At 53.7% G+C, this 16,857-nt stretch overlaps 2 protein-coding genes across 2 annotated transcripts; one reads left to right on the top strand and one right to left on the bottom strand.

The window, feature by feature from the left end:
- Window positions 1–800: 800 nt before the first annotated feature.
- C6H11orf68 (chromosome 6 C11orf68 homolog) lies at window positions 801–6,010 on the bottom strand. Its single transcript, XM_036763731.1, has 2 exons — window positions 5,877–6,010; window positions 801–5,119 (listed from the first exon to the last, which is right to left on the bottom strand). The coding sequence occupies exons 1-2, from the start codon at window positions 5,981–5,983 to the stop codon at window positions 4,372–4,374; spliced, it is 855 nt and encodes a 284-aa protein (XP_036619626.1). The 5' UTR covers window positions 5,984–6,010; the 3' UTR covers window positions 801–4,371.
- A 372-nt stretch (window positions 6,011–6,382) lies between these two features.
- DRAP1 (DR1 associated protein 1) lies at window positions 6,383–9,995 on the top strand. Its single transcript, XM_036763734.1, has 7 exons — window positions 6,383–6,542; window positions 6,832–6,904; window positions 7,292–7,385; window positions 7,785–7,904; window positions 9,112–9,202; window positions 9,480–9,568; window positions 9,838–9,995. Exons 1-7 carry the CDS (start codon window positions 6,501–6,503, stop codon window positions 9,935–9,937), a joined length of 609 nt encoding a protein of 202 aa, XP_036619629.1. The 5' UTR covers window positions 6,383–6,500; the 3' UTR covers window positions 9,938–9,995.
- Window positions 9,996–16,857: the final 6,862 nt, after the last annotated feature.

Consider the following 16,857-nt stretch of genomic DNA (forward strand, 5'->3'; position numbering starts at 1 on the left):
CCAAGAGAGATCCAGCAGCTGGCGGAGAGACTCGGGCTTGCTTTAGCTCAGGGAGTAGAGGGAGGAGCCTCGGGGGCCGGGAGGAAGCTTACTGGGGGAAAGGTGACTCCTCCAAGATGCGGAGCTCTGGAAGAGGATTTCCATCTCTCCTGAAAGATGAGGCTTGGGCTGCAGAGCCAGAAAGCAGCGGGAGGCGTCCAAGCATCTGCACCCGATGACTGTCCGCCACGGTGGCCCATGGGCAGAAATCCACGAGTAACTAACTGTCCATGACTCACCTCACTTCCACCTCCCCTCTCCCGCCAAGTCAACTCAACTCTGTGGCATCTCCGCTCCCTCGCAGTGGCATTCCGATCGCGTGAGGCTCCCGGTCCTGACTCAGCCTTCGCACGCAGCACTGCGCCCCAGGAATCGGCAGACCCTCCCCAAACCCCAGAGTAAAGGGAGAGACCCGGGAATGAGGAGCAGCAGAGACCCAAACTGGCTCAAGAGACTCCAAGGGGTCTCGTTTTCCTTTAGGACCCAAGTCAAAGGGACAGGAATTAGCAGAAACCCCAGTCATTCCCTGGTGATTCGCCGCACCCCCCCCCCATTCCCCTGCCTCCTTTACTCATATTTTTCTGGAGCCGACGGTCCCTGGTGAATGAGCTGAGTGTTCAAATAGAGCGCTTCGTAATCCAGCCAAGGATGAGTGACCAAACGGAGTAGAATCAACACCTTATACTTTATAGCACAGGAAATTCCAAATGGAAAAATGGTCTAAAAATGAAAAGTCACTCCATAAAAAAATCAAGACAATGGAAAGTTAAATCTTTTATAGTTACGAGCAGGAATAAAATTCATAACCAGTCAAGGCATAAAAGACAAAATGGAGAATCACAAATATATAAAATGCAAATATTTTGCACAAATAAAATCAATGCAGGTAGAATCAGAGAAAAAATATGGATGTGGGAAAATCTTTCCATTAAATATTTGACAAAAATTCGATAAATACAGCCTGTGGAGAACTGACATGAGGAGATGTTTAAGAACCTCAACAGAGAAGTTTACCAAGAAAGAAATACAAATGATCAACAACCAGTTGAACAAAATTTCCAAATCACAAATAATCAAATAAGTACAAATTGTAACCCGGAGACACCAATTAGACAATAAATGTATTTTGAATGAATTTTGCCTTAAGGCAGCAAGGATGCTAAAAGATGGCCAATTTCATTGCTGGAGCAGTTGGGGGAAGGTAGGCAAACTAATTTAAATTAATTGGTAGTGAAGCTGTGAATTGGTCCCACTGCTCTGGGGCAAATATTGGAACTACGCAAAAAAAGTCACTAAATTGTTCATCCCCTTTAACCCTGAAATCCCGTGACTGGGACGATACTTCTGGGAGGTTACTGACAGCAAGAAAAACTGGCATATCAGGAGCACTTTTTGTGATAAACGAGATATGTGCCCAACAGTTAGGGGCTGGTCTGTGACGGAATGCTATATCTGAAAAATCCAGAGGATCCCGGGGAAAAAAGGAAGCGATACTGATGAAGGAAAACAGGGTCAAAATTGTGCCAATGGTGTCACTGCAGAAAAGCAAAGAACTCAAGGCCGGGATAATCGTCAGAATTTTCACTCAGCCGCCAGTTACGGGACATATCTCCCTGACTTATCAATCAGGGGAGTGCACCAGGTTAAAGAGCACAGTGAGGTGCTCACTGGGAAAGATCTGTGGTGTCCAAATAGAAGGTTAGCAATCAAATTTAAAAATAAAAAAAAATCATGCTCTGGCTTAGCGATCCTTCCAAAAGGGCCAGAAAAACATGTATTTAAGGGCACATGATTCAAGCGGTGACACCTGGGAGGCAGGTACTACCATTATCTTCATTTTACAGTTGCAGACACTGAGGCAAACAGGGCTTAAGTGACTTACCCAGGGTCACACAGCTAGTAAGTGTCTGAGACTGAATTTGAACTCAGGTCTTCCTTACTCCAGGCCCACGGCTCTATCCATTACACTACCAAGAGCCTCTAATGGCTCTTTGGGTGGCCTGCAATTTTGATGTTTTGGGAGATGACAGTTTTCCATAATACTTAGCCATACAGCTGACTAGAAGCACATTGGCATTTAAAGAAAGGTGGTTTTTTTTTCCACTTTGTTTTGGTGAGAACCTTGGGGATCATTAAAAGGATTGTACAATTTTCCAAATAAAAATCAGCCTACTGTTCTAGTCAGTTTGGGGCCTGGCTGAGACCATTGCAGCATCTGCCAAGATATGGGCCCTCCACCTAAACACGTGTCAGCCCAGACAACAGGCAGGTTTCATCCACTTGGTTTTTCCCATCTAGATAGTTATTATGTGAGCCCTTGAGGAAGCTCAGCCACATGCAGGAGCTCACTGCAGTCAACAGACTCTGCCAAGTGGAGCATCCAGATTCTAGAAGATGCCATTGACTCAAGGGAAGGGATCCCTCTTCCACCTGGATTCTGGGGCAGGGAGGATGTAGCAAACACATCTGGTGGGGAGCATCCATTTCTCAGCATTCATCAGAGGATTACTGAACCAAATGGGACTCTACTATTGTGTCCTTCAAGGATCCCTATATGATTCTCACATGCCACATCAAAAATTAGCCAAAAGGTGACTTGAAATCTCTCCCTGTTCAGAACCCTCCCTAGGCTGGAACTGCCTCCCTTCTTCACCACCCCCGCCTTTGAGGCTTAACTCAGGGGCAGCCTGCGATGATGCCCAACTGGTGGGTACAAAACAGTTTAAGAGGACACTCTCTGTGTCAATAGTGTAGAAAAGAAGCTCCTTGAGGGCGCTGGTCTGTTCATTTTTCTTTGTATTCCCAGCACTGGGCACAGAGCTTGTGCATATTACTGGGAATGCTTGTTGAAGTAAACCAAGTTTTGCCCTGAGAGGCAGATGTTACAGCATGGAAAGAGGTTTGGATCAGAAGTTAGAGGACATAGGTTTGAGTCCCAACCCTGGCAGCTGTGTTATGTGCCCTTTGTGCCTCAGTTTCCTTATCCATGAAATGGGGATACTCGCTACGCTCCCTACTTCACAGGGCTGTGGGGTGTGGGGGGAGGGCTCAAATGAGGATAGACTGAAAGCTCTCTGTATATGTACCCATAGGTACCATAAGGCAGCGAGCAAACCTGTCACAGGAATCAGTCAAGTCAACAAGCATTTATTCAGGGCTCACTAGGCACCAGGCAATGTGCTAAGTGCTGCAGATACAAAGAAAAGCCAAAAAATAAGGTCCCTTCCCTCAAGGGGCTCACATTCTAATGGAAGAGACAACATGTTAACAACTACGTAGACACAAGACATATACAATGTAAAAGGAAGGAAGGCAGTGAAGGTGCCAGGGGAGGCAGGAGGCAAAGGTGAAGAGAAAGCACTCCAGGCATGGGGCACAGCCAATGCAAAGGCCTGGAGTCGGGAGATGGTGCCACCTGTGTGAGAACAGCCAGGCCAGTACCTGGATTATGGGGTTTGAGGGAGGGGATCAAGTGTATAAGACTGGAAAGGGAGGAAGAGACCTTGTGAAGAGCTCGTGAAGGGCTTTCACGCCAGACAGAGCATTATCAATCCATCCTGGAGGTGATGGGAGCCAGCAGACGTGGCTGAGCAGCAGAAGTGCATGGTCAGGCCTGTGGCTCCCCAGCTCTTGGTCCCAGGTTAGTCCGTCGCTCCCTCGGTCCCAGCAGGCCCCCTAACCTCATTCCTTATCACATCTATGTGGACCAGCTGCCACCTGACTCTGTGAACTAGAGAACCAGGGGGGAGGGGCGGGCTGAAAACAAAGGTGGGCTTTATTGAAGCAAGAAAAAGAATAGTATAGGAATGGGGGTGTAAGAAACTGCAGGCAGAGCAGGGAGCAGCAGACACCCACTCCACGGGCCCCTCCTGATGGCCCCAGCCACGGTCGGGACTACAACTCCTGGGATGCAACACTCCACCAACTCTTTGGTGCTGTGCCAGGCAGGGATGGGGTGGAGCAGCTCTAAGCAGAGGGAGGGAACCCAGGTGAGGCTCTGGGCAAGTAACAAGCTCTGAGGAAGAGGGTCCCTTTTGCCCTCCATCGGCTGGGCCAATGCCAGGAAGGGGTGGGGTGGGGAATGATGTCATGTCTCAGTCTTCTCTCCCCTCCAGATGGTTGGGAGAGTGGCATTTGCACCCCTTCCCCTTTCCTGAGGCCTGAGACTGGTCCCCAAAGCCAGGAAGGCAGGCAGCCCTGCTGTCGGGGCTGAGTTAAGGGCCAGATCTCAGCCCCCAAAGTCCACTGCCCCAGAAGGCCGGCCAGAATGATTGTCTCCTCCCTCTCCACCCCCAGGTGTCTCGGCTTCCAGCACCAGGTCACCCACCCCGGCTAAGTCAGCGCTGTATTGTTGAGCCGGTCCAGGACTCGGGAGCAGTGGGGGTCGCTCTCCAGGTGGTAGCTGCTCTCATAGAGGGTGGGGCACAGGTGCCAGCGGTTAGCTCGGTAGATTCCTAGGTAGGTGTAGACATCTGGCTTGTAGGTCAGTGGGCACTTAACTCCAGCTGCACGGATGGCAGCATCAGCCTTCAGCACTCCCTCCTGGTCTGTGAAGTCCTCTGTGTAGACGCAGATCACCTGACGCTCTTCTTCCTGGGCCCGGGGGCTCACTTTGGCCACTTGCAGCTTCCCCTCTGCCACAGCCCTGGCGATGCCGGCCCATGCGTGGTCCAGCTTGAAGCCAGGGCTCAGGTGCATCAGCCACTTGCCAGTCAGGACCTGGTGGGTGAGGGCCAACTCCCGAAGGATAGCAGGTGTGATGGGCCGCCCGCTGGCCTGCAGGGCTTCCCAAGCCCCCTGGAGTCCCTGGACATCCCCGGCTCCAGGGGAGAAATCAGGCCCATAGACAGCGATCCAGCCGACAGGCTTGGGATTGGGGGCGCTGGGGCCCCCGTAGCGAGAGACACGGGAAGGAGGGTAGGCAGCCAGCCAGGAGTCCAGCTCGCAAGGTGGGGTGCTGCGGGCATCGAAGACCAGCCAGGGGTCCATGTCTGCTGCCATGGCCTCGGCAGCCAGATGCTCAGCCGTGAAGCCGTCCTCATGGCCCCCAGGGGGGATCTCTTCCTCCGGCAGCTCGATCCTGCAGGGAGGAGGAAAAGTGAGGCCCCCAGAACCCCCACCTGTGTGCTGGGTGCCTGGGCAGCAGGGCCATGACCCTCCTTCTGTAAAGTGAGACCCCTTCCAGCACCAGCCTACCATCCTGCCCTCTTTGGAGCCCTTTAGAGAGAAAGGGCTGGGCGTCACCGTGGGTAGAGTCTGGGAAGCCCTGACTTCAAATGCTGACTCGGACTCTTGCGTTGCAGTGTGACCCCGGGCAGTCACTTGACTGCTCTCTGCCTCGGTTTCCCAGTCTGTAAAATGGGGATAATGATAGCACCTGCACCCTCCCCGAGGCGGTGGGGAGGCCCGAATGAATCAACTCGGGGAGAGCGCTTGGCCACCCTTGGAGGGCTACGTCATTGCTGGCTGTGGTTGTTAGATGACCATTTTGTTACTAATTACAGGTGAGATGAGGCCTTAGTCCAAGAGGACAAAACTCGAATGGATCCCGGCAAATATCATTAGCTTGGGAGTCCTGCGGGGGACACCCTGGCGACGGCGCTCGGCGAGCCTCAGTCTACCCCACAGAAAAGGGGGCTCCTCCCACCCGACTCTTCCGCGCTCCGCCTCCCCTCCCCCGCCGGAGGGGGCGCTCGGCGCCGCTCGCCTCCTCCCCGCCCCTCCCCCCACCCCAGCCTTGGCCCCTCCCGGCTCCCGTACACTCCCCGCCGCTGCCCCTGCCCTGGCCGGAGTCCTCTGTCCCGCGGTCCCGCTTCCTCCCCTCAAGGCCCAGTCACCTCCGCCTCTCGCTCCTCTCCGTGCCAACCCGGCCCGGCCCCCGCTCTCTCCGGGGCTCCTCTCCGCCGCGGGCCCTCCGCTCCGCCCACCCCACGGCCGCCGCCATCTTGGGCCGCCTGCCGCCTCAACAACAACTTTATCGACAACCGGCGGCCGCGGTCGCGGACAGCCAGAGCGGAGGGGGTGGGGGGCTGGGGGCGGGACTTATCCGGACGTGGCAGAGGGCGCCACCAATGGAGAGCGGAGCCTCTCCGCGGAGGACCGAACGCGCGGAGGGCGGGGCGGTTGAAGGCGTTCCTGCGTCGTCTGGGAGGCGGGGCGAACGTCGTCCTCCTCCTCCGCAGGTCTATAGGAGCAGAGGCGCTGGAGCGGGCCGGGGCGGAGCGTGCGCGAGGCAGTGGGCACCAGGACCCGGAGGAGCGAGCTGCGGTTCGGCGCTAGGACCCTGAGGCGCAGGAGGCGGGCCGGCGCTAGGACCCGGGCGGGGCCGCAGCCGGAGCCGGAGGAGCCGCGGCGGCGGAGCCCGAGGAGCCGGAGCCGGAGCCGGAGCCGGGGCCGGGCCGGGGCCGGAGGGCCGAGGCCGAGGTGCGGCGAGAGCAGCGGCGGCAGCAGGAGGCCCCGAGATGCCGAGCAAGAAGAAGAAGTACAACGCGCGCTTCCCGCCGGTGAGGACCTGGCCGGGGCCCCCGCGGCCGCCCAGGCCTCCCCCCGGGCCCGGATCCCCGTCTCGCCCCCGCCCCCGGCCCGAGGATCGGGGGCCCCACCCCAGCACCCCCTCCGATCGCCCCCGCCCGCTCCCCTCCCGCAGCTCCCCCAGCACCCCAGGACCCCCCCTCCAGCCCGGCCCCCCCGCCCCCGCCTCCCCTGGGCCCTGACATCCCTTCGCTGATGGAGGGGGAAAGGGGACTTGTACCCGTCGTTCTCAAAGCCGTTCTCTGCCTCCCCCACCCCAAGGCCAGAATCAAGAAGATCATGCAGACAGACGAGGAGATTGGCAAGGTGGCAGCCGCTGTGCCGGTCATCATCTGTACCCTGGGCCGCCGTGGAGAGGGGGATCTGGGCTGGGGGCTCAGGAGGCAGGGAGGAGAGGCAGAGGACAGTGGGGCTGGGGACAGTGGGCCTGGGGGCTCAGGAGGGGGACAGTGGGGCTGGGGGCTCAGGAGGCAGGGAGGAGGGTCTGGGGGCTCAGGAGGCTGAGGACAGTGGGGCTGGGGATTCAGGAGGCAGGAAGGAGGAGGCTGGGGACAGTGGGGCTGGGGGCTCAGGAGGCAGGGAGGAGGGTCTGGGGGCTCAGGAGGCTGAGGACAGTGGGGCTGGGGATTCAAGAGGCAGGAAGGAGGAGGCTGGGGACAGTGGGGCTGGGGGCTCAGGCCTTGGCCAGCCTTCCCTGGTTTTTCTTGACAAGCTCCCTCAGCCAGGGCATTAGAACTGTTTTTGGAATCACTTCTCAAGAAAGCCTGTCAAGTGACCCAGTCTCGGAATGCCAAGACCATGACCACCTCCCACCTGTGAGTCCTGGCAGGGCGGCCACACTGCTCCCCAGTGCTCGATTTCCCCCTCCTCACCTGGTCCCAGACCATCCACTTCCACCCTCCTCTCCATCCCCAGCCTCACCCTTTCTCTCTGCCTCCCTCACCTTTGGAAAGATCACGAGATTGGGAATCGAAAGAGCCATGTCTGGAACCTCTGTTCTGGCCCTGACCTCAGTCAAGCCTCTTTTCTGTTCAGGGCCTCAGGTTTCTCTGCTCTAAAATTAGGGAGTTAGGTTAGAAATCTTCTAACGGCCCTTCCAGTTCTCCATCCCAAGAGCATGTTGTCCGTCACCCAGAATTCAGGGGCACCCCCCAAAGTCCTCCTTCCCCTGGAGCCCAAAGGAGGAGCTCAGCCCCCGTTGCCTCCCATCCTAGGAAGCAGTGTATTGAGTTGGAGCAGCAGTTTGATTTCTTGAAGGACCTGGTGGCCGCTGTGCCCGACATGCAGGGAGATGGAGAAGACAATCACCTGGACGGAGAGAAAGGAACACGAAGGTAGGGGGTGCAGTAGGACATTCCCCCATTCTCCTTTGAACCACCCCAGAAAGGCATTCTGTTTCAGAGAAAATATTTCCAATATCTAACCAGCACCAAAAAACGAGAACGTTCTTATACAAAATAGAGCGATCCTGAAATATTTATTCAGCTCCTACTGCGTGCCAGGTGCTGTGAAACCTCAGATCTCTCTGTCTGTGTCCATCTCTGACTGTCTTCTGGTGTGTGTCTGTCTGTCTCTCTCCATATATATACAAACACATATGTATATATGCATAGATGTATATGTACATACATATGCATGTGTATTGTATGTATGTGTGTATATATATATATATATATGTTCCAACATTGCCTTCTTTTTAAAAATTTTTATCGCTATCTTTTGTTTTCACATCACCCAAATTTCTCAGGGCATCTCCCTCTCTACCCCTTCCAAAGAGATGTCCCATATAACAAATATTTTAAAAGAAAAAGTGCAGAACAGATCAACCCTTAGAGAAGTCTGGAAACGTGCAGCACTCCAGACCCCTGGACCTCTGCCTCAGCTGACAGGTCAAGCGGGGGGGGGGGGGGAGGGAGGGAGGGGAGTCTCCCCTTCTTTCTGATTTCACCGAAACCCAGCCAGTTTCTGTTGGTCAGTCGCTGCATCGTTGAAGCCCACGTATACTTAGTTCTCTTCCGCATCTGTTCATACAGATATTCCCAGGTGTCTCTGTCCTTGTCCCATTTTTACAGCACTATAATGTCACATTACACTCACACATCACACTTTGTTTCCCAGATGAGAGGCTCCCCTTTAGGTTCGAAACAAAGCCAGCTGCTCTGGCTGCTCCTGTACATGTGGGTCCTTTTCAGGGGTGTCGATGAGTCCAAAGGGTACGGATGGTTTCAGGCCTCTCTGACCAAGGGTCTGAGTGGTCCTAGCTCCCTTGGGAATAAGAAGACTTCAAATCCCTGTGTTCAGAAGCTCCTCAGGGCTATCCTGGCCTGTGATTCCTGTGAGCCTCACAGTGCCTAGCTGTCTTGGTGGCTGAATGGAAGTGTCTTGAGGTCAGGCCCTGGTTTTTTCGGGTCCCCCATGGCCTTGCACATTCATAAATGTTCATTGGATTGCTTACAGGACTCATTGTCACCTCGGTTTCCACATCTGAAAAGTGACCTTGAAGGGTCTTTCCTGTTCTAAAGTCTTATGGTCCAATTCTAGGGGCCGGAAGCCCGGGAGCAGCCGGAAGAATGGTGGTGCTGGAGGGAAGGGGAAAGACAAGAAACAGTCTGGGACTGACTCAGAGCAGGAGGTAAGCTAGCCCAGTTAGACTGTCAGCTTGCTGAAGGCAGAGCATGTTTCCCTCAGGTCTCTCTAGTGACTGAGGAGTCATCCTACGTTGATGCTGAGCGCACAGACAATGGCCCCGGCCTCTGAGAGGAGGCCATCAGCCTTTCTTGGCCTCCTTTGTCCCTTCCCCTTCTCTCCCTGCCCCATGTACCTGGCCAGTCAGCGTGGCCCCTTCCCCTTGAGCTCAGGGGGTCTGATGGCTACTCTGGGTGAGGCCTTATCTGTGATGCTGCCCACAGGATGATTCTGAAGACACAGAGACAGATGGGGAGGAGGAGATGCCACAGCCCCCACCCCAATCCAGCCGGCCTATGGCCCAGTTCCAGAGGTGAGGTTGTCAGCCTGGAGGCAGGAGTGGGGAGCAACGTGGGATGGGGGGAAGTGGCTCAGGCTGGGGGTCAAGGGGTCCGGCCCAGCCTGGGACCCGTCCATGGTGTCCACACCACCAGCCTCCCAAACCCACTTTGCAAGCCATTCCAGCATGGAATGGGCACCATAGTTGTCTAGGTCCTGTCAGGGGGAGGCAGCAGTTCTGGCCTTGGGGATGCTTGTGCAGCCAATCTGATGCCTCTCTCCTTTCTTGTCTCTGCCCCACAGCCCCCCGGCCCCTTTCCTCCCCTTCTCCTCCACCCTGCCTCTCCCTCCAGCACCCCCTGGCCCGACAGCTGTGGAAGAAGAAGAAGATTATGACTCATAGGCCCTCCCCCCCGGCCCTCCCCACCTCCTCCCACCCTCCACTCTCATTTAGTCAATTTTAGTGGCTGAGGGTGAGGTGGGGGGGTAGGGGAGGGCCTTCTTAAGTTTATTAAAAATTTTTAAAAAGAAAGAGGCTCCTGAGTGTTCGGCCCCCTCCTCTGTCCCTGGGTGCTCTGTCCCGCTACCCCACCTTTGCTGTCCCCATCCTACCCCTCCCTAGATGCTTGGGGAGTCTGTTCTCCCATAGGCCTCACTTTGCTGATCTGTGAAAGGGGGCCATTGGGTCCGGTGCGCCTGGAGAGTGGGTAGGCTGCTGGGTGGGGAGCTACACCCTCTGCCTTGGAACCTTGGCTCAGATGCTTCTTCAGCCCATTCACCCATTCCCTCATCTGTAAGCCAAGGTGGCCACCCCCCAGGGCTGCTGTGTGGTCAGCCTAGCAGAAGGAACTGTCCAGGGCCAGGACCCCCATGCTGTCCTGCCTTCCCTGGCTGCCCTGCTGTCTGTCAGGACCCACTGGGGTCAGGACAGCCCACCCTCCTCTCCACTTCTCTGCACCAACCCAAGGCCCAGTGATTGAGGGTCACTCTGAGGGGTCCCAGCAAACTGCCTCTTCGGATGCCGGTGACTTAAGAGTGATGGTCACTATATAGGGGTATGAAGGCTTCTCTGGACATCTACCCCTGCCCAGGAGGGAGAGGCCAGAGGCATGTGATGGTGCACAGTGAGAGGGTAAAGGTGAGAGCAAGACCATCGCCCATGGAGATGGAAGGGACCTGAGCCATTGTCTAGGCCAGCCCCTTCCTCGTGTTACAGATGGAGAAAGTGAGTTCTGGGTCACATATCATCTGAATTTGAACCTGGATCTTCTGGCCTCTCCTCTTTTATTCTATTCCATGCAGAGCTGAAGCCTTGATGGCAAGGGGGAACGGGAGGGCAATTTTGAACATAATTGTTAGGGGTGACGTGTAGACCCAGGCCCTGACAGAAGATCCTGTTCTCCTCTGCTAACCCAACCCTAACCCTGTTCCCCTCCCTGACCCACCTGCCCGGAACAACAGTTTTCAGCTCCCTTCCCAGGGACCAAGCTTGGGATGAGGGAGGAAGGCAGGAGTTGCTCTGGGCCAAGCCCTGAGAATACACACAGGAAGGGAAGGCGTCTGGGAGCTCCCTCCCTAACGGGAAGAGGGGCCCTGATGCTTTAATCACCTTTGGTGCCCTTGCCGAGGATACACACAGGAAAGGAAGATGTCTGGGAGCTCCCTCCCTAATGGGAAGAGGGGACTCAATGCTTTAATCACCTTTGGTGCTCACCCCGGGGAGAAGTGGGCTTTGTAATGCTGGGGTATGGAGCATAGCGCCCACCCTGCCCCTGGCCTGGGCCCTTTGTTTCTATGGGCCTTTCTATTTCAAGATGTCTAAACAAGGCCTGTAAGGCCCTCTCACCCCACCCCAAACACCTGGTTCTGACCCGTGGTAAAACGCAGGAGTGGAGCTGTCTGGGTTCTGGGCCAGCACCCGCACTGACTCCATGATCTAGAGAGCATCGAGGCCACCCCCTCTTATTATAGTTGAGGAAACAGGCCCAGAGATATGAAATGTCATGGCAGATGGCCCGTGTAGCCACACTGGTGGTAGCTGTTCTCTGCAGCCAGCCTTTGGAGGTTGGCAAAGCATTGTAGACATCCTAGCGTCACGCCCTCTACCACCGTAAGGCAGCAGCTGTTCTTGTCCCCAGTGAGTGGGCAGCTGACCCTCAGACGAGTGGTTCATGGAGATGGGCAGCATCTGTGTCAGATGAGGTCTTCCCAACAACTCCAGACCCCACTTTCTGGACATTTGTCTTAACCCCTAAGTAGAAGGCAGCTGTGCCCCTTCTTCCAGCCTCTTCCCCGAGAGTGGTCCCTGAAAGGCCCTCCCAAAGTAGGGTCATGGAGATGGGCCTCTCTGGCAAGATTGACCTGTTAACAGCGGTTGGGGGAGGGAGGGCAGGAATCACTGGGCTGGCATGGGGCTGGGGGTGGAATGCTCTGCCTGCTTGGTCCCCAGTCATGGGACCGAATCTAATTTAATCACACCCACTTTCTGCATAGAATCCCTTGGCCCTCAATGTTGCAAAATTCCAAAGTAGAAAAGGACAGGCTTTCAAAAGTACTCAAATGATCTCGAGATGCTTCAGCATCTTGGCTCCAACTCCCCCGCCCCGCCCCCCCTCGCCCTAGACCTTGTGCACCTCAGCAGTGTTATAAGATTTGATGCCCAGAGCTTAACCTAAAGAGGATCCTAGGTCTCTGCTAGATGAGCCTTGGAGGCCACCTTGTTTGATGCCGTCACGTGACTAGACTCCAGATGGGTTCTGGAGCATGCCTTCTTGTCCCAGACCTAAGACTGCCTTGCCTTTCTTAGCTACCCTCTTGCATTATTGGGCCATTTGGAGCTCGCAGTTCACTAAGAACCCCAGATCATTTTCACAGGTTCCCAAGGGCTTTCTGGGCTCAGAATGTCCTAGGTTCTTCTGCCCAGACAAGGTAAGACTTGGGCTAGATCTCAGAGTACCAGCAAGACTGGGCTTGATGAGAAGGAAACGGAGGGCAGAGTAAGGCAGAGTGGAGGGAGGTGGAAACCGGCAGTGCCTGCATAGATCAGGCATGTTCATAGGTTGAGCATGCCCTTGCCAGGCCTTCTGGCTTTTAGGAGATTCATCTGATAGACTCCAAGAGTCAGATGAGAGGCTCCAGCTTTGTAGGAGCTGAAGGGGTGTGGGAAACAATATCCCTGGGCATCCCAAGACTTGACTCTCTGCCCACTGCCCAAAGGAAGCAGCACACCCTGGGAAACCAAGCACTTGGAATCCCTCTTTCCACATGGAGAAAGAGGGGTAGATGGTCCAGCACTCAGGGCCCTGAGCAAACTTGCACTGTCACAGGATGCCAAGACTTGAAGAGGCCACCAGTCGGCCCTCCTTATTACAGAGCTGGTGACTTTAAGGAGACAGGAGACAGGACTCACCTGGAGTCCTAACTCCAACTCCACCCTAGGCCAGCCCACTCCCAGGCCCCCAGGAAAGGCAATACTGGGGCAGATACAGATACATTTTTTAAAATTATAAATTAAAATTTTAATTTAAAAATTAAATTAAATTAAAAATTAAAATTTTTATTGATGTCGATTTTTAGAATCAGCATAATTTCTCCCTGTGGGTGCAGTGGATAGAGAGCCAGGTTTAGAGTCAGGAAGACTTCTTTGTGAGTTCAAATCTGGCATCAGACACTTAGGAGATATACTTGAGGACTTTCTTCTTATCAATAGCCTCCTTGGGGACTCATCAATTGATTCTGAGCAAATCGGCCAAACTGATTTGGCTGCCTGGAAACTCCATTGGCAAGGCACTCACAGGGCCTTAGGGAGGAATACGGGAGGGCTTCGAGAAGGCGGTGGCTTTTGGGCTGCCTGTAGAGGGCAGGGTAGGGAGGACATTCCTGGCATGGGGCACCAGTCCTCAGTCTCCTCCGGAAAATGAGAGGGTGGGCCTCTGCAAAGCACCCTGTGAGCTGGGTAATGAAGACAGCCACATCCCAATTCCATAGATGAAGAAAGAGGCGCAGAGTTCATTATGTCATAAGATCATAGATAGAAGGGACCTTCAAACCTCATTTTGCATATGTGGAAACTGAGGCAGAGCGAGTCATGCAGATCTGGCTTCAAGTCTAGCTTGCAGGTGGCTGCCCCACATTATCTCCCTGCTGAGAGGCCACTGTGGGGCGCCACAGTGCACAGGAACCCTGGTCGGGGAGACCTGAGTTCAATCCAGTTTCAGATTCCATCACTTTGACTTGGGTCTGCCTCAATTCCCTGATCTGTAAAATGGGGATCATTATAGCACTCCTCCCAGGGTTTTTGGGAAGACAAAATTAGGCTATATTTGTAACGCACTTTATTATTATTAATTTCATTTGAACTCTAGCTTTGGAAGCCTACTCTAATGGGTAGGGATGAACGGCTCGTACCCTGCCCGTGTTCTCAGGCTGCTTGAGAGCCTGAAAACAATTTGTTTTCCAGTATTTTAAACGTTCCCTCTGTAATCTGGTTGGCGTGATTACCAGCCACGTGTTCTGTACCTAAAGGCTTTGCTGAGTACGTTCTGAAATCCTGGTGTCCCTTTGTGTGTTAATCCCGGATGCCCCTTTGGCACAGTCCTCTCTGGCATTGGCAAGAGGCTCCCCAAAGCATTCACATTCCCGACTCCTTTCCCTGCTAGTCAACCTACTGACCAGAGGTATAGGGGCATAAAATGCACAGTTATGTATCATACAAGGTTAGAAGTGATCGGGACCAAGGAGGGATTCAAAGTGCTTTCGGGAATCTGAGCAAGAGACAGATCCCTGTTAGCTGGGGTTTCCTGAAAGAGGGAGCATCTAAAGTGAGCCTCGAAGGAAGGGAAGGATTTCACAAAGTCAAGTCCGATGGCACTTATTAAGCTCCTGTTGTGTACTAAGCCCTGTGCTAACACCTGGATACAAAGAAAGGTTTAAAAAACAAAAGCCCCAACCCCTTCCCTTGGGAGCTCCGCTCTGATGGTGGAGACCACATGCAAATAGCTATGTAAAAACCAACTACATACAGGCTATATTAGAGATCACCCCAGAGGGAAAGTACAAGATTAAAGACCATGGGAGAGGCTTCCTGCTGAAGGAAGCCAGGAGGTGTAGATGAGGAGGGAGAGCAGCCCTGGCATGGGGGACAGCCAGGGAAAATGCCTGGAGTCCGGAGATGGAGAGGCTTGTTCAAAGAACAGCAGACTAGGGGAGACACCAGAAACGAGAGGTGGCTGGTGCCTATGAACAGTCAGGAGGGGGCAGGATGAGACCAGGGAATATCGAGGAGTCCAGTTTGGCTGGAGCATAAAGTCTGTGAAGAGAATTTAGAGGCTTATAAAGTTAGAGCTGAAAGCTACCTCAGAGGCCGTCTCATTCAGCCCCTCATATGGCAGGGGAGGAAAGTGAAGCCTGGAATGCCAAGGTCACTGGGCAGAGTGACAGAACCAGGTCATTTGGATGTCAATTCACACTGCCTTCTCTCATTTCCCAACCCCCATTTCTGTCCAAAAGCAGCAAGGGCAGCCTTAAGAGAGAGGTAGTGAGCTCCCCATCACTGGAAGTCTACAAGCAAAATCTGGATGCCTACCTGTCAGCAATGTTCAAAAGAGGATGCCTGCTGGCTCGAGGAGGGATGCACTGGACTCAATGCCTCTGAGAAGCTTCTTCCCAGCTCTGAGTATGAGGAATGTGGATGGAGTAAAGCTGGAAGGAGGCCTGGAAATGCCCAGTTAAGTGAGTCAAGAAGAGAATAGGGCTGATGATAATTATCCTGTGGGCCTTGCTACAGGGCAGGGAGGCCTTTTGGAAACTTGCAGACAGGGTCTTTGAGGTGAACCTTGGGAGGATTCCAGGTCAAGCATCCCAGGCCTTCATTCCCCTCACTCTGGGTGGGAGCCTCCCGTTTCTCAGACAGGATCTGGAACTCCCAGAGCTGGCCAGGGAGAGAGGGTGACCCCACCAAATACATGAATCCACTCCAAAGTGCTCATCCTCCTCTGGAGCCCCTTTGTGTTTGTGCTCCTGGCCCACCCTCATGGCTCCATACAGTTACCAGCCAGGCAGAGACCAGGATTCACACCTCTTGCTGCTGTAAAGGTCTAGGGACAGCTCAGAGAGCAGGGCCCAACAGCCCCCCATGCTAGGCAGAAGGGGGATCCCCATTTCAAGGAGATGGGCTGGGAGGGGGCAAGATGAAGGCACCGAGAGCTTGAGCTGGAGGGGCCCATAAATGATGAGGAAATTTAATACCATTTTATATCATTTTTGTAATTTCAATAAGACCCAGAGCCTGAACTAATCAAACAGAGGAAGAATCTGGACCTGACAGCTTCTTTGTTCTCTGAGTAACTCAGAAAATGCCTCTTCTTATGTCAACATGCCCAGATGGAGCACTCCTTCCTCTGTCTATGGCCATTAAGGGTGAGAACCTTGACCCCAGACACTATCTTGAATTATGTGACTTTTTCTTATCTTAATATTTTATGGGCATATACTATGTTATGGAATATTAATGGCAAATTAAACACAGAGATCCTAGGTTGTAATTCCAATTGACATTTTGTCAACTATCCTGACTTATTGTATTTACAACCTATTCCATTTAGGAAAATCCTTATCTTGTATCATGGTTAAACATATATGGGGATCATAAAAGTGAAGTAATACAGACATGCTGAGTCTGTTAAAGAAAAATGTATATAAGCTTTCTCATCTCTTTGTTCGTCAGTCAGACTTTTGTCTGACTCCATGCTTGCATGCCTGCTCTGCTTAAGGGAATAAATAAATAAGTAATATGAATTTTTCTGTCACCTCCTTTAACTAAACTTTCAGGTTAACAGTGACCATCTTGTCTGACTCCTTTATTGTCCACTGGGGAAAACTGAGACCCAGAGGGAGGAAGGCCCCGGCCTGAGCCTCCATGGGTCCTTCAGCCTCCACTTCAGACGCAGCACGATGCCGTGGGAAACGCCGGGCTCCAATACCGGCTCCCCTACTTACTCCTCATGACTTTGATGGGTCATTTCCCTCCTCCGGGCCTCAATCCTCCTCTAGCTGTCGATCTCCTGAGCTGAGGATGTGCCAACTATGTGAAAGACCCCATTCAAGGAGACAGAAAGTAGGTTCGGGTCAGATGTTGACCTCATGGAGGTTACAGTCCAGGGGACTACAAATGGCCAGACACCCAACAAGACATGATAACATGATTAGGGAGGAAGGCTGCCCCAGGGCACACTCAGGGGTCAGGTTGCCATGCCTCCCCAGAGGCCTGTTGGTCTCCATAGTGACAGTCCAGGACCAGTCTGGTAGAAGTTCTGAAATGGGGGG

Source organism: Trichosurus vulpecula, chromosome 6 (genome assembly GCF_011100635.1).
Source record: "Trichosurus vulpecula isolate mTriVul1 chromosome 6, mTriVul1.pri, whole genome shotgun sequence".
NCBI classification, from domain to species: domain Eukaryota; kingdom Metazoa; phylum Chordata; class Mammalia; order Diprotodontia; family Phalangeridae; genus Trichosurus; species Trichosurus vulpecula.

What these genes read in the sequence shown, in the direction of transcription:
- C6H11orf68 (XM_036763731.1), bottom strand. Translation starts at nt 5,983, where the DNA reads ATGGCGGCGGCCGTGGGGTGGGCGGAGCGGAGGGCCCGCGGCGGAGAG. An exon ending in GAGAGGAGCGAGAGGCGGAG is followed by an intron (nt 5,120 to 5,876) that starts GTGACTGGGCCT and finishes TCCTCCCTGCAG; the next exon opens with GATCGAGCTGCCGGAGGAAG.
- DRAP1 (XM_036763734.1), top strand. Translation starts at nt 6,501, where the DNA reads ATGCCGAGCAAGAAGAAGAAGTACAACGCGCGCTTCCCGCCG. An exon ending in CGCTGTGCCGGTCATCATCT is followed by an intron (nt 6,905 to 7,291) that starts GTACCCTGGGCC and finishes AAGCTCCCTCAG; the next exon opens with CCAGGGCATTAGAACTGTTT. An exon ending in GGACTGACTCAGAGCAGGAG is followed by an intron (nt 9,203 to 9,479) that starts GTAAGCTAGCCC and finishes TGCTGCCCACAG; the next exon opens with GATGATTCTGAAGACACAGA.